Source organism: Fusarium solani (genome assembly GCF_023522795.1).
Source record: "Fusarium solani strain SB1 chromosome Unknown bctg00000006, whole genome shotgun sequence".
Classification (NCBI taxonomy): Eukaryota; Fungi; Ascomycota; class Sordariomycetes; order Hypocreales; family Nectriaceae; genus Fusarium; species Fusarium solani.
This window is the reverse complement of record NW_027072151.1, coordinates 2,936,046-2,957,539: the sequence shown is the minus strand read 5'-3', so window position 1 is coordinate 2,957,539 and position 21,494 is coordinate 2,936,046. Positions and strand designations below refer to the sequence as shown.

Here is a 21,494-nt window from a genome sequence, read left to right as displayed (position 1 = left end):
CAGTGGCCTGACACGAGAGCAACAAGCTTCGGATCAACCCGGGGGACTCGAAGATTCATCGGAACGGGTATAACGGGGGAGAGAATCAAGATCTCGCTGAGCCTCCAAGGTCCCCTGACTTGCAAGCCCATGTGACGACTCGGTTTCCTTGCCCATTGCTTCAATGGGTTTGGTCGCCGCTGTTTCGGTCCCACGCGCGAATGGTTTTTGCAGCATTCATAAGCAGGCTTCCCCGGAGATGTCGATTCTGCATGCTTGAGAACGGGGTCCAGGTGGGTCGTCATGAATTGTGATTCCTCACTTCGACACCTGTTTTAGCATCACGGCCGAGTTGCTCAGCGTTGCGCAGCTTGGCCAGTCATAATGTAATCCTTGGGCAACTGGACGCGGTTCCAGCATGGATGAGCCGAGTTGAGAAGCCCTGAATGTGGAATGGTTCCGCACTTGCATGAGAATTGGTCGTCTCCCGTTGGTCAATGCCTGCTTTGCTGTTGGCCAAGGGTCAATCGAATTCCACAAATTCCCATGCCGATTTTTGCAATGGATCAAAAAGACATTGGACGAACCCAACTCCACACTGACAACACAGAGGTTATAGAATTCTTTTTCGTCGCGGTTTCCAACAACAAGAACCGGCCGCGTGGCCTAATGGCTAAGGCGCTAGATTTCGGTCTCTGAGCCCCGAATTCTCTAGAGATTCCAGGTTAGTTCCAGCAACAGCTCGCATCACCAGCATGAGTACTAACATCATCATAAGGTTCGACTCCTGGCGTGGTCGATTGATCAGCTCTTCTTTTTTTGCTTTTTGCCAGCATGTGTGCTAACCATTGATGCAACCATGGGAATGGTGGTGATTGTCAAATTGCTGCGATATTGACTTGCCGTTGATATCAGCTTCAACCCACCACGACCAGCACCTACCAACTGCCGTGATCGTATGATCAAGCTCTTTTTCGTCGCTCTTCCTCGTACACGAGTTAGCGTCTTGTCTTGGCCATCATTACTCGTTCTGAGCTGGTTGCTGTTACAATAATTCATGACATCACAGTGTTGCCTGCTCTGACCTGTCAACTCCAAAGACAAGGGAGAGTATTGATCTCTCGTATATTCAAGTACTATAATAAATCGCTCTTCATTCGCTCTTCATCGCTGCCCAAATCGCAAACCACAACAACCGCGTAAAATCTCCTCCATCCTTGTTATCGCGTTGATCTGAATCAAGCCTCCTCGCTCGGCTTGGGCTTGGGTGGGCGACCCCATCCTCTCCAATATGAGGTGGTGGGATGCTGGACTTGATCAATTGTTCGACACCCAGGGTTCCAGTGGTCATCCTCCTCTCCAAACGGCCACATGGCAACGAAGAGGACCTCGTCTGGTGGACATGGTTGCAACTGCTTGAAGGTTGACCACCCCAAAGTGTCGACCAGTTGTTGCAACATGGCTCGACCAGTCTTGACTGCATACTCCAACTTGTCCTCGTTCCCGGCCTCCCTATTTATCTTGTAACCGTTCGAGGTCGAACCGGACGCCTCTAGCAATAGGCTTCGAACCGAAAAGAGATTGCGACAAACATGCCCCATAACGGTATCGATGGATGTGTGGATCAAGTCATCTTCGAGACTCCATCGTTCTGCAGTGACCAACGCTGGTCTGAGATAATGCTTCCTGCAACGCTCAATGGCGTCTGCGGTCCGGTTCCTTTCGCGCTCTGCTACGCTCACATCGTCGGGCAACGGCAGTGCGTCGAACCAAGTCAGTGTAGCAGCCTCGATCTCGTTGACAAAGTGTTTCGACGGTAGTGGTTCGTATAACATCGTGGCTAGCCTCTTGCTGTATCGACTCACAATGAGGTCGACCAACCCTTGCCAGTTGACCGTGAACCTTCGGGGTGAAGTGGCGACGTCTTTCAAGTATGCCTTGAGGTCTTTCAACTCGTCCAAGGTTGCCGCTCCGAGTCGCATGAGATCTGGTCGCTTGGCATCGGTGCTGGAAATGTTGATGGGCAAGAAGAGCCCTGATACCATCGACGAGAAGTCGATCCGTACTCGATCACCTCCAATGTCATTGTATCGCTCCCCGGCAGCTCTTGCCCATTGGAAAGACGACAGTTGACGCATCCCGATAGTGTTTTCTATCATCTCTGTTCGGGTCATGCTGACCAGGTTCAAGCCGGTGGTAAAGTTGCACTGAATGACCTCGAATCCTATTTCCACCCGCATCAAGCCATCATAACCCCATTCAGTGGCTATATCGCACAGATCGAGTGCTCGTGCCCATTCGTCCCACACGCCGTCGTTGTGCTTGGTGTTATTTTCGCGAAGGACAAGATCCTGAGAGTCCATAGTTCCCATCGAGGTCTTGCCAGCGCTCATGCCGTCGATCAGAAGCAGCTTCAGATCGCGTTTCGCCTGATACGTATGGAGGTATCCGCGGTAGTTCTTGGGCTGGTCGTCATCGTCTCCATCGCCAGGGCCATGTCTTCTTCCGTCGTCATCACCGTTCAGATCATGTTCTCTACGGCGTCGCAGCTCTTGGCGAGGTTCTTCTGGCTCTGGCTGAGGTTTCCACCCATGAGGTTGTTTACCTGGCGGAGGAGGCCGGGGGCGCCCGTCGCCAGGCGTAGCTCTGAACGAGGGCGCAAAGTTCTCGGCGTGCTCAATCTCGAAGGCTAGCCACTCAGGTCCTGTCGGTGTGACATTCTGCCGAGCACCATGATAGAAAAGGGTGCCCTGGGGAACAATGGCTGGGAAAAAGCCGAAGCCGTTGTGATACAGAGATGAGCCCCATTGTCGACCTGCAGAATGTATGGCGTTGAAGACCATATGCGCCCGCTCTCTGGCCGACGCCTGGTCCGGTTGAGTGCGCTCGATATCGTCGCTTTCGCCGCTCACGGCCCTGAGAACCAGGGACAAAGCGCCCAGAAAACCAAGCGAGGGTTTTGGAACCATTGCTGCTCAATCCTGTGAAAAGCCAGTTTTCGTTAGCAGGGCTTCTCTCGTCCGCGGGAACTCGAGGTCAAGATGTCCCCGTCAGTAAGAGCGCATTTTACTGATGGTGGTGTTTTGAGCCGCGCGTCCGTCAGGTCAGACCCGACCCCGGTGAGACGCCCACTTTCCGCGATCGGTCGTCGGAAACCGATCTTATCGGCGTGGTGGAGATGGCAGCGCTGATCAACAGATTGATAAGAAAACGTCGTCGACAACATCTCAAGAAGCTCGTAACGTGCTGCGAAAAGTCAACGGGATGGCTTCGCTGCATCCAGAATGTCTGGCGCCCTCAACCTGAAATTTGCGACATGTGAAAACGCATACTTGCGCCGTTCAAAAGCAATGCGCAAGTCGCCTTTCTGCGATTGAACGCTGCGCGACCCAACACAAAGCAGTGCGATGCAATGCGACTCGAGTCTGCAACCTTGGTGTTGCACAGTCGAGCAGAGTTTCCCATCTCATGAGGGCGTCGCGAGACAAGGAGGCCGCGCCAGGTTGAGGGTTGGCATGGGATAGAGCACGGCCACGTGTGCTCATGCCATTGACACCTAATTGAATCAGGGATTTCAACAGCGACACCATGACCACCCATGAGAGCCGTGAAGCATGAGGGATGGAGCTCTCTGCAAGCATCCACCGAGCAAGGATATTCAGCAAGGGCCCGCGTTGGTACCGGTACGTCGATCGTGAATTCATGGGTTCCACCGCTCTATGTAGCTCCCACGGTGCAAGCTCGAACTCGAGCTGGCGTTATCGACAGAGGCGCGCGCGGCACCCGGGATGCACTTCCGTGCGCGCCTTGATCCCATCGAATGGCCTCGTCCCACGGCTTCTGAGTCGCGGCAGATCCAATGGGCATGCCGCAGAGGCACATGCGCGATGCTGGTGGTGGGATGATTGGCGCAGCATCACCAACCCAGCACGGTTCACCGCCGGTCAGCGGTCAAGGGTTCGCAAACACTCGGTAGTAAGAGATGAAGGTCATCAAGGCTCATGCGGTGACTGATGGCAGTTCGGTGAGATGGGTTGCCCATGAGCCGCCCTTGATGCTTGGGATTGACCTTGAAAGCCATCATACGATGGAACGACCAGCTGACCGGAAAGCCGAGACGGTGAATAGCTTGACAAGCCACTCTTCGTACTCAGGTCGTACGAAATGCTGTACGTACTCGGGGAGGCTGCTTCTCCTGAACGCCGTTGCCCGGTGAAGCGGGCGCTCGGGGCCTTGTTCTGCGTCGTGATCATGTCGAAACGGGGATTCGGAGGCTGAATCATGAGTTGAAGCCCCTTGAGGCGAAAACGGTGCCTCCTCAAACTAATTGAAAGTCCCTTACTCGATGCTCTGTTGTAAGGCAGTCCTGAAGACAGATAGCGGTATCGCATTGAACCTTGTCGAGTCTTGTTAACCCCCACAGAGTCGGCAACTGACGTACATTACATGATCATTCAGGCTGAGGTCAGATAGCCATTGAGCAAGGGAACAACAGGCCCCTTGCATATTCGCCCGGGGGCTCAAGACGGTAAAAGAGGCGAGTTGTAGGGTAGAAGCCGCGGCCCATCATCTTCCCCAGAGACTTCCGACTCGTGCGAAGCAAACAGTGGGCGCCCGTGGGCAGCAAGGAAGACGGCGGGGGTTAGCGGCCATCTTCCGGGGACGGACGGCCCCTCTCGCATCGCTCCTTCCTTTCTGTGGACCCTGCCCGCCTACCTGTGCTGTGTCTGCAACTCCACATCCCTCCTTCCTCGTGGAACGGTCCCCGGGCGGCTCGGCGCAGCGCGGGGTCGGCAGCACTACTGGCCTAGGTACATTAGGTACTTGAAGCTACCTGCTGTAGGTCTAGGGCCCGTTGGGCGGCACAGTAGCGCCCTGTAGCAAAGGGTGACAGCTCCTGGAATAGAAGGATTAAATGCAGCTCAGCTACAAATCCCAAACAAAGGCCGACCCAGGCACGGCCAGCCCTGGCGTTGCAATGGTGCATCTTGCAACGGTCAACGTGCCCAGCCAGAGCAGTTCCAGGGCCATGGAACACAGAATGTTCCATAAGGGCTCAAGAAACAAAAACCAAGCCATAGGGTCAACCTTAATTGTCCTCACCAAGCTGCCTGTGGTCTAGGTTAGTGAAACATTGACAAGTCCGCAACCGGAGAGCTGTCATTGCACGACAGCAACAGGAAGGAGGGAATCTGATGATGCAGTGGCTGCAACTGTTACTGGCCCGCAAGAGACAAGAGCAAAACCCAAACTGCCTATTGTCCATGCCTCCTTCCATCCTTAGGTCTGAGCGACACGAGGAATGTCACTTGTCGCTCCTCATCTTTCCGCTTCCCCTCTCTTCTCATCAACTCTTTTCGTTCTTTCATCTAAACTTTCTCGAGGTGATAGATGCAACACCAGCGGATGTGACCTCGTACCTGCATCAAGCACGTTGGCGGCGCTTATTGATTTTGCTTCCCAAAAAATCCTGGATTGCAGCGACTTTTCGCCATCCGATTTCCCATCACCGCCGCCTAGAATCGCAGGCCCACGATCGGATTCAACAACCCCCGATGATCTCATCACGCATATCAGACCACGTCCTCATTACCTCACCTCGCCTCGTCTTTCCTCCTGCCCAGCCCTTTCTGGCCCCCCTTTCATGTACCCCCGGACCCTTCGGCTTTGGTGATTTGATTCCGTGTCAGAGTCAGTAACAGAAGGCAGCGTCCTCAGTTGGCAAGTCAAAGACATCGACAAATTCTTTCTATCATCTGACACACAGACGCACCATAGCAGCCTCAGCAAGTGCCACTTTCTACACCTGCTCCCGCTCTCAATCTCTACTCCCCAGAGACCCAATCTCTTTCTCTCTCCCCCTCGATTCACATCCCTGTGTTAATTTACCTGAGCATCCGGCTCAGGCAATCGTCGCCTCTCGATACGGCCTGTCGTCCAAACGCTGGCCAACGTGACCGTCTACCGCAAGCAGCCCAAGCTTCGCCCTGTCTCCGGCACGCCACCCGTCTCCTCACCTTGGAGCATCATCGCCTGCTCACCTCGTCACCTCAGTCTCAACTGGTTGTTGACCCCACGCCTGCCCGCTCTCTCACCCCCCTGTCAAGTTGACTTGTCGATTCCCCTTGTCTCCTCCCGATACCTCGAGTACCTCCTGTCGCCCTACAGGAGTACCGTACGAGTACTGTACTCAACTCCAAGTGCGTGCCTCGTACCTCTTCTTCCCTGCTGCATAGACCCGCGCTGACGGGGCCAGCCAGGGTTTCAATCTTGGGTCAACTACCAGCCTGGCCTTCCCATCTCTGCAGATTGTTGCCGAGGACCCTGCTCAACTGTTACCAACGCATAATCGTTCTCTCTCATCGGTGGTCCCCGTTTCCCGGCCTCTCATAACCCCCAATCTCTTGGTGTAGCCATCTTCAGCAGGGGTGCCTGTGTGTTAGACGCTGCTCCAGCTCCACAACTCTTTCGATCCCGACCTCCTACTCACCACCGCCTTTTGCCTGTCTGACCTGACCAGGGAGGCGCTCCAAGAGTATATCTTGAGGCTCGGCCGCAGTCTTGTCCATTCTTCTGAAGTCCTGAGCATCTCCATTGGCTTCTCGCTGAGTTCTCTCGTCTCTCTTCCTGTCCCCAAGAGAGCCCCCCTCCACGAGCCATCACCAGTTCACTACCCCTCCCTCATACCTGTTACCCCGCCATTCGCTGCAGTCCGCCGCCATCATGACTTCCAAGCCTACACGCAAGTTTTCCACGGGCGCCACGTCGCACCGCAAGAGGCAGATGAGCCTTCTCGTCGAGAAGGAAGGCCCCGTCAGCGCTCCTCTTCAGGTGCGTTTTCTTTCTTATACTGTCTTTTTGCTCCATCCTGACTTGAGATGCCGTTTTGGGCCCTCATGACATCTTGCGTCATCTCAATCGAGACATCTGGAGCTTCCGCCATGAAACCCAATGCCGATCACTGTGTTCTGGCCAAAACTGACGAGTTCAATTACAGACCTTCTACCTCGGTATCTCTGCCGTCTTCGCCGATGACCACACTGCTGTCATTGCCCTCGCTATCCATGACACCGTCTACCTCAACGACTTCTCCATCAAGCACATCTCGCTCGATGAGGACATGCGTGAGGGCCAGGACCTCATCGCCGACCACATCATTTCCGAGGTCGAGACTTATGAGCATGAGAACTTTGTCAAGTTCATTGGAGCTGGTCTCCCCGTCACGCTCAAGTACATGAGCCCTTCTCTGTGCTCCCGTCTCTGGCTCGAGCTCGATATTGTCCCCGTCGTCCTTAGACCCGACCACGAGGCCAAGGAGAAGAACTTCTGGGATGTCAAGCGTGTCGATGAGCAGGCCGACTCTATGGCCCGCAAGTGTATCCTGTAAGTCTACTCGTGATGGATTTGCGAAGCTGGTCATTAACCAAAACCCCACAGCAACTTCGGCCCTTCGCTGGTTCCTCACCTGCAGGTTGGCTACCGAGGCATTGTTCAGACTGACGCTGGCTTCCGTGTCCACCTTACCACTCTCCAGAACCACAAGGACACTTGCTCTGCTGCCACCTGGGGTGCCATGCAGTTCTACGCCAACCAGCTCCGTGAGAAGAAGACCAAGATTGCCTTCTTCAGCGCCACTCCCCAGGGCGGCGGTGTCGCTCTCATGCGCCATGCCCTCGTCCGTCTCAGCCGTCTCCTAGGTGTCGACGTGACTTGGTACGGTAAGCAGTAATGTCCCATCAGACAGAATTCAGCAGCATCCTAACAGCCAAACAGTTCCCAAGCCCCGACCTGGTGTTTTCCGAATCACCAAGAACCAGCACAACATCCTTCAGGGTGTCAGCCACCCCGACCAGCGAATCTCGGACCCTGAGAAGGCCGCCATCACCGACTGGATTGAGGACAATGCCAACCGATACTGGCTCTCCGAGGGTGGCCCTCTCCGCCCCCCTGAGGAGGGTGGTGCCGACATCATCTTTGTAAGAACAACTTTGAAGACAGAGGAAAGTGATGGTTACTGACAAAACGGAACAGGTCGATGACCCTCAGATGCCCGGTCTCATCCCCCTGATCAAGAAGATCACCCCCGACCGCCCCGTCCTCTACCGATCTCACATCCAGATGCGAAGTGACCTCATTGCCATCGAGGGCTCTCCCCAGAACGACATCTGGAACTACCTTTGGAGCAACATCCGGGAGTCAGACATGTTCATCAGCCACCCCATCCCCAAGTTTGTTCCCCACAACGTCCCCAAGGAGAAGGTCGTCTACCTCCCCGCTACCACCGACTGGATCGACGGTCTCAACAAGCCCATGAACAAGTGGGACACTGGCTACTACGCCCACATCTACAACCAGCAGTGCCTGACCCAGCGAATGTAAGAGTTGCCACTTCTTGATTCAACACTCAGGGACTAACAAGACTTCAGGACCCCTCTTGCCTGGCCCGCTCGCAAGTACATCGCCCAGGTTGCTCGATTCGACCCTGCCAAGGGTATCCCCACCGTCATCGACTCTTACGCCGAATTCCGCCGCCGCTGCGACGAGGCTGGCATCACCGACATTCCTCAGCTCGTTGTGTAAGTTATCCGACTCATCTCTCTGGCTCTTTACTGACCCTCACAGCTGCGGCAACGGCTCCATTGATGACCCCGATGGTGCCATCATCTTTGACCAGACCATGACCCAGCTGGAGGACCACTACCCCCACCTGATCGAGGACGTCAGCGTCATACGCCTGGATGCCAACGATCAGCTCCTCAACATGGTTATTGCCAACGCCCACGTCATTCTCCAGCTCTCCACCCGCGAGGGCTTCGAGATCAAGGTCTCTGAGGCTCTCCACGCCGGTGTCCCCGTCATTGTCTCCAACGAGGGTGGTATTCCTCTCCAGGTCAAGGACAAGGTCAACGGTTACCTCGTCACCCCCGGCGACTACAAGACTGTTGCCGGCCACCTCATCGACCTCTTCACCGACAAGGACCTTCACGCCAAGATGTCCCACGAGGCCAAGACTGGTGTCAGCGACGAAGTCGGCACTGTTGGCAACGCCCTCGGCTGGTTCTACCTCGCTGCCAAGTGGTCTGAGCTGGGCACCAAGCCCGGTCTGCGTGGCGATGAGAAGTGGGTTAACGATATGGCCCGTGAGGAAGCCGGCTTCCCTTACGCCGAGGGCGAGAACCGCCTTCCTCGCCACTACACTCAGCGCAAGCCTGAGGATGAAGCCGAGGAGGAGGCTGAAGAATAAGTCGACCCGGAGTTTCTTCTCTCTCTCTCTGTTAGACGTCGTTTCACCTAAATTCATCTGGGGACGGAAGAAAACCAAGAGGATAGATGGATACGTGTTTGCGGTTACAATGGTTTATTGTTAGAATCGGTACGGGTTGTTTATGACTATGATGGGGTACGACATGTCTGCCCGCATAGTCGGGAACGAATTCCACTCACCTGCTGTATCGGATTACACAGTTTATGCTTATGAAGAAAATACCATACAATTATTGTTTATTCAAGTATCTCCTCTCCTCTTCTGACATGCGAGGTGGTTGACATGAGCTTGTAGAGGAAAGTGAAAGGTGTACTCTACCGCACCGCATGTCCAATACGATGAGATGCAGTGGAGTTTAGGCGAGGCAACCTGCAACTTCCCGATGGCATCAAAGGCCATACACTCGTCCATTGTTTTATTTGCCAGGTTTTTTTTTTTTTTTTCAAAGACCAATGAAATGGGGGCGTATGTTGGTAGGTACTACTAATGGACAAATGTTAGCACCACCTGCATTGCAGTGGCAGGCAGGTGCAAAGCTCAAGTCTGCCGAGACCGCACTCAACCACCTGCAGCTAATTTCTGTCAGGGCAGGTACGCTCTACCTGACTTGAACTCGGCAATCGAAAGGAAGGAACGAGGAAATACCAGCAGGGAGTATCCGGCAGCTGCTCCTCTCACTAGGACGAATTCCTCCGCAGGTTATCTCAGTGTCTCCTCCAGCTTCATTGCCCCTCATTCTCCCGGCAGTCTCAAGCTTCTGTCAACTCGCGGCGTCCACCTCACTCGTTTGTTTGTTTGCCTGTTTGTTCGTTTGATCTTCCTATAAGAGCTCCGCTTTGGTCGGTCTATGGAATCTGATCGTCTAACCTGTTCACAGAGAGCTCCTCCGCCCTCCTTTCGCCTCACGATCCTCAAGACTGGCCCGGCAACATTGGCCCCATGTCTCTACCTATGGTGGAGGGTGCGGCCTCTCCGCCTACGACATGCGTGGAGATGATGAACTCTGCGCGCGCTCAGATGCTCGCCGAGGTGGCTCGGGTAGAGGCAGCGATGCCCCCGAGAGTCATCAAGATCGAAGACAGTCCACCCCCGCCAGTCACGGGGGCCAACTGCGCTCCCGTTGGCGATGCATCTCTGCGCGCCTTACGGGGCTCAAGCCAGGGCCACGGACTTGGAGGGCCCCAGCGTGCCGGCTCATCTGCCAACATCGGGCCCCGTGCCTTGACTGCTCCCGTCTCTGCTTCGTTGAAGCGACCACACAGAGATGCTGATGGAGGAGCCAAGAACGACAAGGGAATCAAGCGGCACAAATCTGGATACTACACCAAAGTCCTTTCCGTTGGCCAGGGTGAGTTGGGCCAAGTTTGGGTCTGTCGTGCTTGGGTCTAATCAGCTTCCAGCTCCTTCCCCAAACCCGGACACCAAGTACCTCATGTCTCTCCTCCAGAACCGGACCATAACTCTTTGTTTGCAACCCCCTCTGAAGAAGGGGGAGTTGATTGGGACTCCCCGGACGCACGAGTTTCGCATCTCGCAGGCTGGTTTGATCCAGCACGAAGCCCTGTCGGCCCTTGGCTACACTCGAGCGCTGCCCTTGTCTCTCCATGACCAAGACATCTGTGGGGGTGATGGTCCTATTATGCGCACCGTCCGAGGTCAGTTGCTCGAGGATGTGTGGTCTGGTCTGAGCAAGCAGATGAAGTTTGGATTTGCTCGACAGCTTCACCACTTGTTGAGCAAGATGCGAACTCAGGACAAGGGCAACACGGTGGGATCTGTTCATTCCGGACAATACACTCTTTTGCTAGACAAGCACGCCGAGCACACATACTATGCAATCCGCACGAAGCCGACTCAGAAACAGTTCATGGCGCTTCTCATGTCAACCTTGTATAACACTGTGCCCAACCAGGTAGCCCAGGCTCTGATTTCGCAGTTCCGGACCAGCTACGACACGGTGCTCACGCATGGTGCGCTGTGCCCCCGGAACATTGTTGTCTGCAACGACACAATCGTATGGATTGTGGGCTGGGACTGTGCCGGGCATTATCCCGCTTGGTGGGAGTATGTTCGATTCTTCGAGGCGAGAACTGCCGAGGAGAACAGCGACTGGTACAGCTATGCGCGGGACATTTTTGACGATGAGTTTACGGCTGAGCTTGCAGCTTACCAGGGGTTGGGGAGATGCCAGCAGCCCTGAGCGGATGCTGCAACAGCTTGTTTGACGGACTAATGCAAGTGCTGGTTTGTAATACATGCGTCGAGTTTACAGCATTGCGGCCAGGATTTCCGTTGAATGACGGCCACGCGGGATTGGGACACTAATTTGTATTGACTCGATGGCGATTCGATTCAGAAGCTCGATGTACTATACACTCGATATCTTGACAAACAAAACATGTCTACGCAGGGCTCGGCTCATGACACCTCGGCGCGTGCGCCTGAACTGTGGTTCTTTTGACTCTTTGACTTGGCTACAACCCTTAGTTGCCGAATCGCTTGGCAACAGTCTCCCAGTTGATGACGTCCCAGATGGCGCTGAAGTACTCGGCCTTGCGGTTCTGGTACTGGAGGTAGTAGGCGTGCTCCCAGGCATCGATACCGAGGAGGGGCTCGAGGTTGCCAGTGACGGGGTCCTGGTTGGGGCGAGTGACAACGGAGAGAGTGCCCGAGGTCTTGTCCTTGACGAGCCAGGCCCAGCCGGAGCCCTGGATGCCGGCGAGGGCGGCGTTTGTCTGCTTCTTGAGGGTGTCGAAGGAGCCGAAATCCTCGTTGATGGCGGTCAGGAGCTTGCCCTCGGGCTCACCACCGCCGCCCTTGCCGTTGGGGGCAAGGTTCTCCCAGAAGAGGGTGTGGTTGACGTGGCCGCCGCCGTGGAAGTTGAGGAGGGGAGCCTGGGCAGCGGCGGCCTTTGCGTCGCCCTTGGCCTGGGCCTCGGCGAGGGCCTCTGTGGCGGCGTTGAAGCCGTTGACGTAGGTCTGGTGGTGCTTGGAGTGGTGGAGCTCCATGATCTGGCCCGAGATGTAGGGCTCGAGGGCGCCATAGTCGTCTGCAGTGTGTCAGTTGAGGTTGTGATGAGTGCTTGGAGAGATGGGCGCACAGGAGAGGTCGGGGAGAGTGGCCTTGGTGCGGACAAAGGCCATGGAGGCGAGGGGAGCGGCGCGGGCCCGGAGGCCGGCGCGGAGGGCGGGAGTGGTGCGGAGGAGGGCAGACGACATGGTGAAGCTATTCGGCAATTGTCAGCTCGGTTGAGATCGAGTCAATGGGTTAAGGTCAATGGGAGTCGAGATTGATTTAAAATGAGGGTTCAATTGCTTGACTGGGCTAGGATAATTAATAGATGGAGGTTCAGACGTACCAGACGAGGAAGAGTGGATGAATTGATGATGTAGGAGGGAGAGGGAGGGGAGGGAAAAAAGGTATGGGCGGAAATGTCGGATTGCCGAACTGCGGGATAGCTCCCAGCACCTGTTGGCGGGGACTTGGATGAACTCAGCTTGTCGTCATTTCTAGGGAGCTTGGGCCGCTGACTCTTGTGGCTAGAGGTGGGATGTGGCTGCTGTGGCTTTGTAAGAGTATCAAGGTGATTCAAGTGAAGTGATTGCAGTCATTGTGTCTATGATCTTGTGTCATTTCTTTGTCTTTCCTGTTGATTTGCTTTGACAGCCTAACGCCTTTCAAGCATTTGTCGAGATTCAACTCATCTACCGCGGAATTGAACATCTGTGTTGGATGTTGACTTGCACCATCATCATGAGATTGACGACAACCAGCCTTGGAATCCCCAAATACCGATCCACAAAAACACGTTTTCCTGCTTCTTCCCCATGTAAACAGGCTAATTCCGTAAACCCAGTCCAATCGCTTCAGCTCGGGGGGAGCCTTGCTTCGGACTCAAAGCATCTCGGTCTTTTACTCCAAAAGCCGAATCGCGAAACGAAACGAAACGTGCCAAGACCCATGTGAAATCTCGATCGCTTGGAAATAGGAATCTCTCTTTTTACTGATACCCCATGTAGCTCGACCCGTTCCTCCGAGATAATCGCATATGCCGATCTCGGAGACCCGAGGTTGTTCTGCGAGGTGACGTCTAGAGTTGAAACAGCGAGCAAGTATGATCTCTCAGCAGTGCCCGTTGAGCACATGGCTTTGTCACTATTCCGACTTTAATTTTTGGATTTGCAGTTTCAATCATCTAACGACAGCTAAAGTGTTTGTATAAAAACAGAGCAAGATCCACTAATGGCTTCAAGTTGCAGCTCAAGTGCCGATGGGCCAATAAGCTCAGCATGATTCCCAATGCCCACGATTATCAATCGGTTGACTCTAGGGTAGGCCAGCGGATCTTCCCGTCCATTAAACGGCACGGGATTATGTCATTGTCCGGCGCGTCTTCCCCTCCACTCAACGCGTCTCCAAAAACCCCATCTCCAAAAAGACGACAGCATCAAAGAGACACTTGAGAAGTCACCGCAAGAATGTCGTACTACGACATAGACGCCATCCTAACGGATGCAGAGGTATACCTCCCAATCACCAATCTCAAACGCTCAAAGCTCACAAATGTCTAGAAAGTCCCATGCCAATTCGAGATCGATGTCCCCTACCTCGGCCACCTCGACAACTCCCCCCACGGCCTAAAACCAAACACGCCCCTAAACCTCCCCCTCTGGCTCGCAGAGATGCTCGCCCTCGCATCAACACCAACATCCCGCGCCCCCCTGACCCTCAACCTTCCTCCGTGTCTATCCGCCATCGTGCTCGCTGCCCTGAGGGCGGACCCACGTGCTGTGCCGCTGAGGGATCAGAGCGCGCACTTTTACGGTGTGGGCGTTAGGATGCTGGATCTGTTTGACGAGAGGGATATTGCAGAGGTTTTGAGAAAGACTTTTGTTGTTAGGGCGGGCGAGGTTGGACTTCATGCTAGAAAGGCGGATGAAGGCGTTGGGGGTAATGGAGGTGAGTTTCTGAGGGGACTTGAGGAGTGGGAGAGGGCTCTGTTTAGGAGAGGCCACGATGGAGTCAAGGGTGCCAAGGAGTGGATGGAAAAGGTCAAGAAGACGTGATGAGCATAGGACAGACACAGAGGCTCAAGGACAAGCACACGCCTGAGGACAAAGATACCCATGAGAGATGCCTGGATAGGCACTACGCGTCCATGAAATGATAAACTTGCAAATGGATTAATTAATCGACTCGAACATCACAAAAACAACCGAAAAAAACACTTGAGGGATAAATCGCGTGCATCTTTCAGCACGTTCTATTGCCGACTCCGACTCCTACGCCTTGAAGCCAGCCGAGGTTCCCATCCGTATAGAGGCAAAAAGGTACTCATCCATCCGCTCAGTAATGTTCCAACCGAACGACAAGCCCGGCATTTCCCCAGCATGCCCCCAGATCTAAACCCCATGTTTATATCCCCAACACCATATACACTTCACCTCTCTTGATATCCAACTGCTCTAATAAGAAAACCCACCTCGTCTCGAGGTGCAAAACAAACGCTGTTTCCCCATCATTTGATCCTTCCCAAGGATCCCCAAAACAAAAACGCCATGCTCAAAAGTCGAGTTGGATTCCACATGTACAGCAAGAAATGCAACCGACTCCTGTTTTTCCTCTCCCGAGAAACCCCAATACCGACCGGCCCCAATGTATCATGGTCGCGCGATGAAGCACTTTCAATCGCGCTGTGAATAAACGTATAGGTCCCGCGCCATACAACGGCCGGGACCTGGTGGCTGTCCCTTCAGGGATCGAGCCGGGTTGAGCGTAACCACCAGTTGCCAAGGGATTCGCTGAGTAGTAAATCAGAGAGTAATCATCGACGCCGTGACGGTAAGAAATAAGAAAGATTCGGAGGCGAAGAAGAGAAACAGCAATCATAAAACAGGCTCCTTGAAAGTCATTAAATGTGAAGGGGAAATCGGAAAGGCCAGACCAAAGGATGGCACCCTTGGTCTGGGGAAAGACTGCTGTCCAGAGGAAAACAGATTACCGAGTTCAAGATGCCAGAGTGGGCATTGTCGTATCGACCCATCGTTGACTTGAACTCGGTTAAGGGCTTTTTTTTGTGTTTTGTTCTTTTCGCCCATCCTTATCCCTTGGTACGTTTGGTGCTCGACAATAACTCGACGTTGAGATCTAGTTCGGCGAAGCACGCCAACTGGTGGAGGTTGGAAAATATCCGTAAGGAAATAAACGAGAACGGTCACCGATACTCCAGGGAACCCCAACCCCTGTCGCCATCATGCCTCAAGCCCACTGGACAAGGTGAGACATGTCCTGGTAGGTCGATGGGGTGATGGTGTTTGTGGATGAGAGGTTCGACCCATAGGCCGAGGAGCCCTGGTCCGAGAAGGCATAGTTGTCGCTCAGAGCGACCAGGGGAGACCCATCCGAGAAAGGCGAGTACCCGAAGCTGCCGGCAGACGAGATGGGGGCCTGGATGCTAAGCTCACCGCTGGCTCCAGCCAACATGGCGGGATCAGCACCCTCAAGGGCGATATCGTAGGTCTCGCCATAAGGGCTCATGCTGCTGCCAGTGCCATACATCTCCATCTGGTTTGGTAGGCTAGAGCCCTCCATCTCGGCATCAACCATGTCCGAGTCGCCCTCCTCCTGATCCATGATGGGGGATTCGTTCTGGCCAACCTCGACCGTCTTCTCGACAAACCAGGCCTTGAGCTCAGACATGGGAGGCCAGTCGCCGCCGCCCTTGCCTCCGCGCTTCTCATCACCGTTGGCACCCTTCTTGCCCCGGGGGGTCTTGGGCTTGAAGTGTGTGCGGCGAAGATGAGCGGCTGCGTTGTAATAGGCGCCATACTCCTTTCCAGAGGTGCACGCCTTGCACTTGGACAAGGGGTTTACGGCCTTGACATTGGACTTGATACCAACTGTCGCTGGGTCACGGCAGACAAACTTCTTGACAATACCCTCGTGCTTGGCGTTGATGTGCCGGCGAAGCTCATGGTCGCCACGGAAGCCATCTGGATGCTCATTGCACTGGGTGCAGTGAACCTTGGGGTGCTTGGGTCGCTGGTAGCTGCTCTTGTTCACAGGCACCTTGGCCTCCTTCTTGGTAGCAGTCGAGTTGGCTTCGGCCTTGGTCGTCTGCTCCTTGGGCTTGGGGGCAAGCTGAAGGGTCTTGGCGGACTGCAAAACACGCACTCGGGCTTCTGCGGCTCTGCGCTCAAGGTTGGAGGCATTCGATCGCACACTTGAGATACTTGTGTTGGAAGCAGATCGCTCCATGTCGGCGGACTCTGGTGACGACAAGAGTGAGTTCTTGTTGGCGGTTGCCCACTGCTGAGTAGCAGCAGTGGAGGAAAGATTTGCGCCGAGGCCGATGAGATCATGCTCAGGCGTGTACTGCTTGCTGGTGGGGTAGAGGTTGGTAGAGCTGGGAGAAAGATCCGGAGCAACGAGCCCGTCGATGTGGGACTGTGATGATTCCATGGCGGCCATGGGAGCCCCAAAGTTATCCAAGGCGCTATTTTGGCGTGTCAAAGGACTCGGGGCCTCGGTGACAGAGGGGCCGGAGATCATTGAAGGACACGCCGATGAGAGAGGGTAACTGCAGGGCACATTGGAGGAGAGGCTTGAGGAAAGGCTCGAGAAGGCGTTTGTGGAGGCCATGTTGTATGAGAAGTTTGAGAAGGACGGGTCAAACTGCGGCGAGCTTTGAGGAATCTCGGTGTACATCTCCAGGAAGTCGCCAGGATCCATGCCAATGTTGAGAGGTTGATTCTCCTGGACGCTGGGCAGTCGTTCGGATGCGCCCTGGAGGGACTGGTTGGCGGGCTCATCTTGAGAAGCGCAGAAGCGACCGATGGACGGGTTGAGAGGAGCGATGCGGTTCCCAGTTTGTGAAAAGGGCATGTGAGACTCGGACTGAGCTGACATGCTTCGGCTCATGGGGACTGTAGCGCTCGACTGCTGGGAGTATGCTCTCCTCTCGCGCTTGTGAGCCTGGAGGTTCGCATTGCGTTCCTATGGTGTGTCAGAGGGTGGGCATGAGGCGATACGTCAGGGTGTGTTCCATACCGTGATGGCACTCTTTATTTGTTGTGTGGGATAGCTAATGGTAGACTTGCTACGAGAGAGACCACTACTTCGTGCACTTGAGCCGTAGCCGGGAAGCTGATAGCCCTGGGCCAGCGAGTACCCGTAGTTCTGGGCGAAGTGATTTAGGGTTGAAGGATCTCCTCTGAACTGATCCTGCACCAACTGCTCGAGGTTGCTATTCCGCTCGGTGAGGAGCTGCACCCGACGTTGTAGCTCCTCGATATTGGTGTTGTCTAAATTCATCTTTGTATTGATGTCAAGTTGCACGCGGGATGATAGACGATGCAAGCGAACAAGATGTGTGAGGCGGGAAGCGCGCAAGATAGGATAACCTTGACAGGCTCACGATGCGATAGACGCTGGTGTAAGCCGGACGTTGGACGATGGGGTAGCTGCGTCAAAAGTGGGCAGCCTTGCTAACCTGTGGATGGATGGCGAACAAGTAAAAAGCTGAGGCGAGGCGGACGAGAGGATCAAGAACTGAGGACAGATCTGAGGCTCACGTTGGTCGCGGTTGGAAAAGTGGGATATGTGAGTCGAGAAAGACGACGGAGAAGGGAAGGACAAGAACAAGAGCGTGAACGAAGATGCGGACGGGATGGAGGATTAATACGTGAGCCGGGATGGAGAGAACAGGCGGCCCAGTCGTTCTGACGAGGCTTCCAATACCCACCCTCGAGCAGGGGTGAGCAGGGATGGTGGAACTGGGCGGTAGCTGCGGTGTGTGGACTCGTACTGTAGAAAGGATCTTGGTGGGTGGGCTAATTAAGGTGTAGTATGCTGTACAGTACAGCAGAGACTGACCGACCGCGGGTCCCGGGCGTGCGTGGGCGTGTGACGATGATGTAGCGTGCGTCTTGGGTGGTGTGTTTCGAGGGAATGAGAAGGAGATTCGCTCTGGCAGAGTGTTGGTGATTGCTGGCGAGCTGAATTATGGATGCCAGTGTAGTGGCCTGACGGGAGGAAGAGACGTTGATAATAAATCAACTGCACGCGACGAGTGACAGACTGAAGGCAGATTCTTGACGAATGCACGTTGAAGACGCTGATGCAGGGCTAGAAGCTGCCGCTAGCTAGGTACTGTATCCGTAGATGGCCTGCTTTTGGTGTTTGAGATGCAGATTGAAATAAAGATGAAAATGACCTTGAAGACGTGGGATGAGACAGGAATGGGACCCATCCCATGGGACCTGGGCGAAAGATGGAAAGAGCCCCCCAAATCCAAGCCCGGCCAAGGTGGACGCGTGACGACACCTCAGCAAAGAGTCCGCCCGTTGACAGCACGCATGGCTTCACCTCCAGGGGGTCCACCCGCTAACAAACGTCCTCTCCAAAGCCAAAATGGTCGCTGGAGGTCGGCATGTTCGGTGCCCGTTGAGTGCTGTAAGCTCCGTGCCTCCAGCTGGCAGAGAGGTCTCCTTACCGGTGAGGTCCTGTCGACCCACTAATAAAACACCCCGGGTAAAGTTGTCTCAATCCAAAAAAAGAGCCCCCGACAAAAAAGAAAAAAAGGGCCAACTCCAACAGAAAAACATCCCTGTCGGCTGACGCCCGGCTACAGAGTGGAGTCCTGATGACGCTCATTGGATGTTTCAAGCCGTCCCTCGAAAGCGGGTTGGCTCCTTGCCCTGGTCTGGCCTGCTGCGACCACTACAACCTTTTTACTCGTCTCGCTCTCGGTTTACGCGTACGTACAGCCCAACTCTATTCGAAGACGACGAAACGGGTTGAAACGAGGCAGCTGTTTAGGGGCGTAAGAGGCTGAGTCGGGCTGTGTACTGTAGGTACTCGTTTGCCTGCTTGCTATGACTCTTATGTTTGTGTGTGATTACAAGTGCAAAACGCAACATGTTGTGCATATCGATGGGAAAACAAGAACCTGTCCAAGAGTCTAGGACTCGCTCTGAGTGAGACATAACGGCAAGCCGCAGATTTCTGACACCTCACGATCCATCCCCAACTCCCGACCGCCATCTCTCATTCCTGGTAGCTGGCTACGTAATTAGCGGCGGCATCAGTCGTCATTCTCGATACGGGCGGTGGCTTGTACAGTAGAGAGAAAAGAACCCCAGCCTCAGCCCAAGGACAACACAAAGAAGCAACGTTGAGAACAGTTACAACCCACCCTTGGGAAACCCCCAAGACTGAGTGGACTTGCATGACGTCCGTCCAATACAGCATGCAGCCCGCCAACAGCAGAAATCGGCAGCAAAAAGCAACGACAACTCAAGGAGCGGTGCGTGGCTTGGGGCATTTCTTGGTTCTTGGGGGAATGGGATGGGATCCATGATCCAATGCGAGATGGATGTCATGGATCGCCCACTCACACAGTGGCATGGCAGAGGCCAACGAAGAGCGGGCACTGGGCGGGCGCCAGGGGGGCACCAACGCCAGAAGCGCCTCCGAACACCAAACCGAGCAATTCAACGTGTCCATCATGGGATGGGGGAGACTGGCTACTTCTCTTGCGCCTGCATAACACGCAGCAGCGCAGCAACACACGGGAGTGAGCGAGACTGCTGCTGCGACAGACAGCTACGAGAGCGGTTACGAGACGGCGTCATATCATGCGCGAGCCCGCTAAAATCTTGACCGGCTGCACCCTCTCTGCCAGGTGCTGTTGTCAGTCCCGTCTTGGTATTGTCAGTAGGAATGGAAGCTAGGTCTTGAAGATACAAGGGATATTGCTTGGTAGTCCGTATAATCACCGATGAGGTCTCTTGGTTCGATTGCGCCGTATTGTGGTGCAGCTATTTTCAGCCCTGTAGGAAGCACTGAGCAGACAATCTCGTAGGCGAGACCAGGAGCCTACCAACACTAGGGAACCGGCGATGCTGATCACCATTTTCCCTGGCATCTATTTGCTGGGCATTCCAGATCCGGTGCCAAGTGCCGCCTCTCTCACTGTTCGCTTACTGAAATGACCCAAGCCCCCGGGTTCAACAGCATTCGACTCCCACCGGGCGTTATCCCTCGAGCAAATGTGCAGATGGACTTGACCCCTTTGATTCGTCTTTACCGCAGCTGAACAGCAGATGTGCAGTCGCAACAGAGATGCCATCACCAAGAGTCTGAAAACGTGCTTTGCCTCCACCTCCAACTCCAACGGGTTATATCCCTGCCCGGGCTAGCACCACGCTCCATCTCATTTGCACCCACCTCCCTAGCAAAAACGAGGCAATCAACGAGACGGGGCACCCAGCGATTGGCTCTCGAGCGCGGTCAGGTTGGCCCACCGCATCTCGATTGGCTCCCGCTGTCGCATAGAGTGAGGCGGACGGCGCCATGCTAGCAAGTGTGACTCCCCCCTTCTCCAGACCGAGCCAACCTAATCAGATCCTCTGTCGTTTTCTGCTTCACACCATCTTCTTTTTTGACTGCTTCTTTGTGTTGGCCTCGAAAGAAATAACCTCATGCTCTCGGGGAACTCGGGCCCCTTGCTCAAACGATGCCGATCTCATCGTGTCCTGGACTAGGTCCGACTAGTCTAGACTCTGCGATCATCACGACGGGACAGGCATGACCCAAGCTTCTCAATCCCTCGACCGAGTCCAATGTCGCGAGGGTTTCGCCCGGGCCCTGTGTCATGCAGTCGAGGACACATGCAGCTACTGTACGAGTTTCTTCTGACTCGAACATGGAAAAAGCTTGGCTTGGCTGTAATTACCTCGTCCTGCGCGTGTTTTAGTCCCTAACCCAGGAACAGCAGTTGTCGGTCTGCTGCGTTGTCGACTTATGTTAGCTTTTGCAACCATCACGGCCGCTGTCTTGATGCCGGGCACCCGGGCGTCTGCAACCTTGAGAGTTGCTTGCAACCCTCTCCGCGGAAGCTCATCCGGATCAACAGCCCCGATTCATCCCCTTCTCGGAATCCGTAGATATCCTCAATCCTCCGAAGACGTTGATGTTTAGCTGCGGCAGATAACATCTCCCGAGCCACCTGAGCTTGTTGGTTGGGCTCTCAGAGACATAAGTTCCACTTTCCACTGCCCCGTTGCCTCGTTCCCTTGTGGTGATCATGCGGGCTCAACCTCTGCCATGCCCGTTTCAACTCGAATATTTCGCAGATCATTTACGGAACCGGTCCACCAGCTCCTGGGTTTTGATCCCGTGCCCGTGCGGTGTCGCTTCAGCCGCCCGCGCGCACGTGTGTGAAGGGGAACGCAATGCAGACCTTGGC

General features: G+C 54.6%; 6 protein-coding genes across 6 annotated transcripts; 3 read left to right on the top strand and 3 right to left on the bottom strand.

Moving 5' to 3' along the window:
• Positions 1-1,217: 1,217 nt before the first annotated feature.
• On the bottom strand, positions 1,218-2,948 carry MRS44_010644 (uncharacterized protein; the record flags this gene model as incomplete). Its single annotated transcript, XM_046284532.2, has 1 exon — positions 1,218-2,948. The coding sequence occupies one exon, from the start codon at positions 2,946-2,948 to the stop codon at positions 1,218-1,220; it is 1,731 nt and encodes a 576-aa protein (XP_046128328.1).
• A 3,754-nt stretch (positions 2,949-6,702) lies between these two features.
• Positions 6,703-9,223, top strand: MRS44_010643 (uncharacterized protein; the record flags this gene model as incomplete). Its single annotated transcript, XM_046271349.2, has 7 exons — positions 6,703-6,810; positions 6,977-7,362; positions 7,417-7,697; positions 7,753-7,955; positions 8,011-8,354; positions 8,406-8,555; positions 8,602-9,223. The coding sequence occupies 7 exons, from the start codon at positions 6,703-6,705 to the stop codon at positions 9,221-9,223; spliced, it is 2,094 nt and encodes a 697-aa protein (XP_046128329.1).
• Positions 9,224-9,738: 515 nt separating this feature from the next.
• MRS44_010642 (uncharacterized protein) lies at positions 9,739-11,444 on the top strand (the record flags this gene model as incomplete). The annotated part of the gene is made up of 3 exons (XM_046271361.2): positions 9,739-9,835; positions 10,122-10,592; positions 10,645-11,444. The coding sequence occupies 3 exons, from the start codon at positions 9,739-9,741 to the stop codon at positions 11,442-11,444; spliced, it is 1,368 nt and encodes a 455-aa protein (XP_046128330.2).
• A 283-nt stretch (positions 11,445-11,727) lies between these two features.
• Positions 11,728-12,462, bottom strand: MRS44_010641 (uncharacterized protein; the record flags this gene model as incomplete). The annotated part of the gene is made up of 2 exons (XM_046274115.1): positions 11,728-12,293; positions 12,345-12,462. 2 exons carry the CDS (start codon positions 12,460-12,462, stop codon positions 11,728-11,730), a joined length of 684 nt encoding a protein of 227 aa, XP_046128331.1.
• A 1,260-nt stretch (positions 12,463-13,722) lies between these two features.
• MRS44_010640 (uncharacterized protein) lies at positions 13,723-14,310 on the top strand (the record flags this gene model as incomplete). Its single annotated transcript, XM_065620188.1, has 2 exons — positions 13,723-13,764; positions 13,816-14,310. 2 exons carry the CDS (start codon positions 13,723-13,725, stop codon positions 14,308-14,310), a joined length of 537 nt encoding a protein of 178 aa, XP_065476377.1.
• A 1,192-nt stretch (positions 14,311-15,502) lies between these two features.
• Positions 15,503-17,557, bottom strand: MRS44_010639 (uncharacterized protein; the record flags this gene model as incomplete). The annotated part of the gene is made up of 2 exons (XM_046284533.2): positions 15,503-17,239; positions 17,294-17,557. 2 exons carry the CDS (start codon positions 17,555-17,557, stop codon positions 15,503-15,505), a joined length of 2,001 nt encoding a protein of 666 aa, XP_046128333.1.
• Positions 17,558-21,494: the final 3,937 nt, after the last annotated feature.